This window comes from Setaria viridis, chromosome 3, assembly GCF_005286985.2.
Source record: "Setaria viridis chromosome 3, Setaria_viridis_v4.0, whole genome shotgun sequence".
NCBI classification, from domain to species: Eukaryota; Viridiplantae; Streptophyta; class Magnoliopsida; order Poales; family Poaceae; genus Setaria; species Setaria viridis.
The window spans coordinates 7321117-7328988 of NC_048265.2; the positions used below are offsets into that span (position 1 = coordinate 7321117).

Consider the following 7872-nt stretch of genomic DNA (forward strand, 5'->3'; position numbering starts at 1 on the left):
GACATTTTTATAACATGCAAAATCTTTATTCTACATTGATAATGTCCTCCTGTGAATAAAGCATAACAAAAAGACAAAGAACTTTCCTTTTTCCATGAAACTGTTGGAAAATAGCTCAAGTACAAATGCTGCAAGTTGCTCTATTAGTTCTTTACTTTATAAACCAAAAAAGGGGGTTCTCTACTACATAAGGTTTCTGTGGCTACACTGTAAACAGCGAGGAACTTCAGAATATCATGAAGCTGCACAACAGAAATGCATAGAACTGTCAAACCATAGAACTTGTTCCTTAAGAACTCACTTACAAATAAGATAAATAAAGTATTTTTAGATACTAGCTAATGAAATTACAAATATAGACAATTGCACATTCATCTGTATCACTTGTACATAAAGCTCTTTCTACCATTCAGAGAGTCGGGATTGAGCCAATCTCACTATTACACAATGAACGCCATCAAAGATTGTCAGTGACTGATGAAGAGGACAGATTCACTAAATCTAGAAATGCTAACTTTACACGATATCTTCTACTGCAAAAGAGTTTTTGGAAGAATTAGTCTCTTTAAATGACATCAACCGTTGAAATTCCTTGTAAGTTTTTAACATAAAGAAAATTTCCTTTTAATTCATAAAATTACAGACAAGTGGAGTAGTAACTATGGCCATTGGCCAAGCTGCCTCTAGAAAAGTTACAGTTATCGCTGAAACAAAACGAAGATGATGGCTAGCTCTTGTAAACTAAGACTAACTACGTTTCCACAAATACAACACGAAAATGCATTGGAAAAGGTAAACATAAAAAGATGTTTAATGACCATTGTTTTTAACATGGGACAACAGTATACTTTTCACGGAAAAATTACAGTATTGCTGATGTCATAATTCCTGATACAGATGAATTACTGAAAGCATATCAATCCCACCTCTTCCATGAGTACGCAAAAATATTCCAATAGCCTTTCAAGAAAACAGCTAAAAATTGCAACTCTATGAATGGACTGGTACTAGCACAACAGAAAGAGATACTTGGTACTACAAGAAAAGAGAGTCTAAATAAAAAAAATGATTGGAGAATCTTTTCAAGAAGTCACTAGCTAACTCCTTAAAGTCACTTCCTAAAGCGATAGGAACAGTTGGAACTCAGACATGCCACGTAGCCATTACACTAGAACAAATGGAAATAACAGCAAACTAAAATATTGCATAAAATTTCAAAATTCTAAGACATTCAGGCATTTAAGTTGAAATATCGACATCAAAGTTCTGTTAGTTTGAGATATTATCTTCATCTATTTTAGAAATGTTTACAGGTACCTAAGATGCAACGTCAATAGATCATAAAGGTGGACACCTCAGGCAGATCTGTCATCAGTCATCAGATGAACCAAAGGAGCTCAACTATCTGCTGCTTTTCGCCACATCTCACATATCCTGAAACATTGTCCAGAGAAGACTAACAACAAGGAATGGGTGTGAGGCATAATCATCAAATGGGCGAAGCAGGCACCCTACTAAAAAGGAAGAAGATAAATAGTGGCATCACCATGCTACACTAAAACCAAAATGGAGAATTGGATGATAAAGGGGAAGATGCATAGTGGGCAGGAAATTCCCACTTTATTCCTTTCTAGTAGCTACTCCCATGGTTTTTCGGTTGCAGTTATATATTTTATTTTGTTTGGTCCCATCCACTGCTTTCGATAAATGCTGAAAAGAGGAATAAACTGTATAATTGGAGCAGTGAAAATGACCTCTAGGTATCTCTGCTGGATAGTGATAAGAGAATATGAACCTGGAACAGGACATTAAAATGACGGATATTGGTTTAAATGGTTAGTGTCAGTAAAGTTCTTATCTGGGCGAATCATGACAGCAAGATGCATAACAAACACTAGCCGCAGAGCACAAATCTGATCACGAAGTGAGAGGTGGCATAGCCAACACATCACTACCTTGACAGTTGCAAGAATTGTTGCACCTCTTTTTCTATATGTGCACCTAAGCATCTTGCGATGCATATTCCCACACACATATCGCATTTAAAAATGGACCAGATAAGGAGAGACAGCATCCTTTCCATGTAAAGTAAGAATCGATGCAGGACAGTAGTTCATATTTCATATTTATATTCTGCGCAGATCGGATCGTTCACCACAGAGCTCTGTCAATGGCTGGCAGTATAAGAAATCAAATCAGGAGCTCATTCATATATAGGAATAGACATTTTTTACTTTAAACTGATGTGCTAACAGCGAATGGTACTACTGAAACAAACCACGTAAGATTTCGGATCCACCAGCCAATTACTCACGGCAATTCATAACCACTTGGCTTGCAAGATTGGAATATAAAGCTGGATGATTCTCACAAGACAAGATTCCAGCCTCATGTCATAGAGCATTGCAGGTGAATTATCTTTACCGATCATATATTGTTGGAGATAAATCTATCTCCCTAGCCTAAATACACCCAAATCCAAGACATGACTTCAGTTTCATATAAAGCTTCAGGGATAGTGTCTGTTTGGACTTTGGAGTTGCATAAACTATATATCATTGGTATAATCGTAACCACCAGAGCCTGAAGCCCTGAAATCAACAGGTTTCAGTTGCGAGCAGCTGCGTGCGGATGATGTCACGGCCAGGTTCTTCCAGACGTCCAGGTTCCCTCCTCCCATGACGACGCCACCGGCACCTACTTGATCATTCTGTGTCGCCGTTCCGCATTCTGTGTCACCGGCACCTACTTGATCATTTAGGTTGCGCATGCACCTACTTGATCAATGGGGGTCATGAAATGCAGAAAATCTACACAACTTGGTGGAACAGGGTAATAAACAGGATGGGATTGTGGCACTGTCACAACAGTCAGGCTGCTGAAGAATATATGTGTATCCATCTCCAGCATAAGGCACCGGTTTGCTAAATTCAGATGCTTCATGCTTCCCTGGAATTAAAGCTCGTTCAGTGAACCAGCATCCTGGTTCCCTTAAGATGTAAGGTAGGCAATGATTTGAAGCTGTGGGTCACCATGGAAAGTGTTGAGCATAAGCATCTGAATTTACAGGATATTGAATAAAACCCATGCATCACTGATCACTAGAGGGAGCAGTACAAGCATGAATAATGTACCGTTTCAGGAAACATGTAAAGCAACATCAACTGTTCCATCATGATCAGTTCTCTGCCTCATAGAGAGCTTCTGACAATGCCAAACCAACTGAGCTGGCGTCTCCAGAACAGAGAAGTTGCAAGATGCCATCTGAAGGGTGCACTGCATATTTGAAGTTCTCATCATCTCATCATCTTTTGCGTAACGTAACCTGAACGATGAACGAGCTCTCCTGCGTATTCACGAAAAAAAAAGAAATTTTGAATTGTCAACTCAGCGTTAATCTCAAAAAACAGGTTAATCTCAACTCAGCGTTGCTCCTGTACTTGGCAATATATAATTGTCAAAAGATAGTTTTCGTTGTGCATTGATGCGAGAACCAATTTAGACTGTGCTTAGACTTTGGAGCCCAGCAGTAAGGCTTTGGGCCGTTGGACCTGTTTTAATCAACGGTCCAGAGAATGGGCGGGTGCAAGTGAGAATTTTGTAGGATTTTTATTTGATTCAAGTAGCTTTGTTAAGAAACCGAAGTAGATCGATCAAGGCGAAACTGAGTGAACTTTGGCACCAATCAAATCAAATGTGTCTTTCTCTTGATTTACACTGGTTTCAAGTAGTATCAAGACTCAACAAATTTGTCAGAAGAATGAACGAAAAGCACCTCGATCAGGTACGCACACCAGTGATTGACACACTAATAACAAAGTAAAAATGACTGACGACCTGTATGGTGTGGTATACTGGTATGCCGTATGGCCCGTATACGATACACAAAAATACAGTACGAAACAAGGTATAAACTCCTCTAGCAGCAGCAACAAGCTTCAGCTCAACTTTTATTGACTCAACTCACACGACGGCCCAGCAGCAAAAATGGCGTCCCTTTCCTCCTCGGCCGCCAGCCGGCCATGGTCATCACCTATGCTTTACCGGTAGCTGCGGTAGGTTGGGGTGTACATGCAGCTCTGGGCGTACTTGACAAGGTCGTCGGGGCGCGGCAGGCGGCTGGCGAGGCCGAGCTCGTAGGCCTTTTCGGCCACCTTGGCGGCGATGCGCGCCGAGATGGTGCGGATGTTGGTGAACGGCGGGAAGATGAGCCCCTTGGCGAAGTGCTCGTCGGTGACCTGCTCCGCCAGCGCCTCCGACGCCGCCAGCAGCATGTCGTCGTGGACGCGGATGGCGCCGGAGATGACCACGCCGAGGCCGAACCCAGGGAATATGTAGGCGTTGTTGGACTGCCCCGGCACGTACACCTTGCCTTCGTGCTCGACGGCGTCGAAGGGGCTGCCGCTGGCGAACACGGCGCGGCCCTGGGACCAGGTGTAAGCCTCCTCCGCCGTGCACTCCGAGTGCGACGTCGGGTTGGACAGCGCGAAGATGACGGGCCTCTCGTTGAAGGACGCCATGGCCTCCACCACCTCCTTGGTGAAGGTGCGGCCCACGCCGGAGGTGCCGATCAGCACCGTCGGCTTGATGGACTCCACGGCCTCCAGCAGGGTCTTGAGGGGCTCGTGATCGTGCGCCCACGGCTGCTTGAAGTGCTGCAGCGACTCCTTGCGCGACTCCACGATCAGGCCCTTGGAGTCCACAAGCCAGATCTTCTTGCGGCAATCGTCGATCGGAGTCTCCGACTGTTTGGAAAAAAACAATCAGCACATCAGGAATTTTTTTTCTTGGGATTAATGGACATTGAGATTAGTTACTTACATGTTTTGACATCTCAAGAGCAATGAGGTCAGCAATACCAGTTCCAGCCTGCAAGTAGACAAACAATGAAATCAAACGAACCAGCGAAAGCATGCCAAGTATAGGTGCATTATCGATCAGTAAAAGCAGGGCATTGTTCAGAACATGAGGAATAAAAGATTATCGTGACTGACCTCGCCGGCACCAAGGAACAGGTAGGTGTGGTCAGCAAGAGTGCCACCGACCACCTTGAGCGCCGCCAAGAGACCTGCGAGGACCACCGAGGCTGTTCCCTGCAATCCCATCGTTTTATATCAGCACACTCGAAACAGAGGAGGACAGAACAGCCCCTGTTCGGCTGTTCTGAACTTGGCATGCATAATCCTACCTGGATATCGTCGTTGAACACGAGATGGCTCTTGCTGTACTTGGCAAGCAAGTCAAAAGCATTGTGGTTGGCAAAGTCCTCGAACTGTCGTCAAAAGGAACAGATTGAAGACCTGGCACCTAGAGAAAGGCCAAAAGGCACAAAAAGCTAAAAGTGTTCCACTGTGACGGACCTGGGTTAGGACTTTCTCGCCGTAGTTTTGCTTGACGGCGGTCATGAACTCTTCGAGAAGCTCGTGGTATTCCTGTGAATCATCGGAAAACAGAAAATCACATCTCAATTCAGAAAAGAGACCACCAAGTCACCTATTGCAGGTGTTCGTCAGAATTATAAAGTGCGGACAGCGACGAACCTGGCCGGTGGCACGTCTTTGGCGGAGGCCAATGTAGAACTCGTCGTTGAGCAAGGTCTCGTTGTTGGTGCCAACATCGATTGTGATCGGCAGGCACTGCAGCATAAAACCATTTGCCGTCATCAGCAAAATAAGTCATGGATCGTCATCTCTTTTTTTGTCGATTGTTATTACATTACAGAAGAACACTTACAGCGGATGGGCGAACGCCTCCGAGGGCGGTGTAGAGAGACAGCTTGCCAACGGGGATCCCCATCCCCTGGCAGCCCAGGTCCCCGAGCCCCAGGATGCGCTCGCCGTCGGTGACGACGATGACCTGGATGCTCCTCTCCGGCCAGTTCTTGAGCACCTCAAGGATCTTGCCCCTGGAACGAAACATTCCGTCAGGCAAGCAGGCAACGAAGACGGCGCGAATACAGAGGCGCTAGCACCATCAGGAAATCTTACTTGTCCTTGAGGCTGATGTAGAGCCCCTGCGGGCGCCTGTAGATGCTGCCGTACTTCTGGCACGCCTCGCCGACGGTGGGCGTGTAAACGACGGGGAGCAGCTCCTCGACGTTGTCGATGAGGAGCTTGTAGAAGAGGCGCTCGTTGCGCTCCTGCAGGTCCATCATGGCGATGTAGCGCTGCAGGGGCACCGTGTACTGGCGCAGGTTGTGCATGATCTTCTTCTCCTGGAGCTCCTGCGACGCCAGCGCGGGCGGGAGCAGGCCGCGCAGGTAGTGCGCGTCGCGCTCCGCCTCCGAGAAGGCCAGGCCCTTGTTGTGCCGCGGGTCGCGGAGCAGGGTGTAGCCGCTGCACGAGGAAGAAGAAAAGGAAGCATGGTCAATGAGATGCTTGTTATTGCCCGTAAATTTCGTCGTCGTCTTTTACACGATGATGATGAATGATGCTGCGTTGCTGTTGATCGAGAGATTCAAAGAAGGTGATGAAAATAAAACAAGAAAGGAAAAAAAAGGAAAGTTTGGAGAAGATTGGAAAGGGGGAAAAAACAAAGGGCGGCTTTAGGCGCGTTGCGTAACGTAGGGTCCCCGGAAGGGGAAGAATGTTTGGTAACGTAAGCTGGCTGGAGATGGTGGCAGAACCATCCATGGCCGAGATCGACCGGACGATCTGGTCTCGCGCAACAAACGAACAGTGCACCAGGAGGCACACACAGACAGGATCATGGCAGGAAAAGGAGATTCAGAGGAATCGAAACGACGGGCGTGAGGCATATGCAGGATGCATGGGCGATCCGACTACTGACCTGGCGACGGAGAAGGCCCACGGCGTGACGAGCTGCTCCTCGGTGGCGCGGTCCTCGCCGTACGCGTCCTCGACGCCGCCGCCGGCCATCTCCATCTCCGACGACATATCGACGATCTCCTGGGCGAAGCTACCTAGTGCTCCTCTGTTTCGTGCTGTCTGTTTTCCAGCGCCAACCGCGGGTCGAGACTTGAGAGGGCAGGCAGGTTACAGGTGGAAGGATGCGGGGAAGGAGCGAGCGGCGGTGGCGCGCATTTATAGCAGGGCGAGCGTCATGGGCCCCACGCGGCGGGGGCGAGTCCTAGTCTCGATTTGCCACGGCGAAGGAGGGGCCCGCGTGTGAAAGGGAGGAAAGGTCGGAGAGGAGGGGGACGCGAATAGTAAGCGCCAAGGGAACCAAGGGAGGCGTCCTCCACCTCCTCCCGTTGGAAAGGAAAGGAAAGCCCAAAGCCAAGGGTTGGAAAGGTGGTGGGGACTGCCGGACTAGGGAGGGAAGCTGCCCACGGCCAGAAAGGGGCAAGGTTAGGTGGCGGAGGTCAGGAGGTGGGAGAAGAGTCGCCGGCCGCCGGGTGCGCGGTGCGCTCGGGTCCGGTGAGTTCGGTCTTCACCATTGGCGCCGGCGCGGCGTACCCGTCGGCCATCGGTCGTCACGGCGTTCTCATCGTGCCGTAGCCGCGAGTCAGGAACCGGTTGGTTAGCGTATTAATTAGTAGGAGCGGTTATACGAGTGCTAGTAAGTGCGCTGGCTCGATCATCCGCTTTCAGAATTGATGAAGGGCATGGCCAGGCCACGGCGTCAAACCGTGCTCCGATCATCCTAGTGCCGCGACCGCGAGGCAGTAGTAAACATCTTCCAGTGTCGACGACGTAGCTGCACGCGCGCGTACGAGCGTGCACGAAGCCAGCATGGATGCACGCGCCAGTGCAGAGAAAGGTCAGGCAGACCCAGACACGTAACGACTTGGTGTCTACGTACCTTGCTCAGCTGTTCGTAATGACATAGTACTACCGTTTAACCGTTAGTCCTCCCTTTTGACCTGCATGCAGAAACTAGTAGTACGGTGTATCACGAGCATTGTTACGC

At 48.2% G+C, this 7872-nt stretch overlaps 1 protein-coding gene across 1 annotated transcript; it reads right to left on the minus strand.

Moving 5' to 3' along the window:
- Window positions 1-3665: 3665 nt before the first annotated feature.
- Window positions 3666-7026, minus strand: LOC117847164 (NADP-dependent malic enzyme, chloroplastic). Its single transcript, XM_034728329.2, has 9 exons — window positions 6790-7026; window positions 5988-6335; window positions 5734-5905; window positions 5541-5636; window positions 5361-5432; window positions 5189-5272; window positions 4995-5093; window positions 4822-4869; window positions 3666-4745 (listed from the first exon to the last, which is right to left on the minus strand). The coding sequence occupies exons 1-9, from the start codon at window positions 6894-6896 to the stop codon at window positions 4041-4043; spliced, it is 1731 nt and encodes a 576-aa protein (XP_034584220.1). The 5' UTR covers window positions 6897-7026; the 3' UTR covers window positions 3666-4040.
- Window positions 7027-7872: the final 846 nt, after the last annotated feature.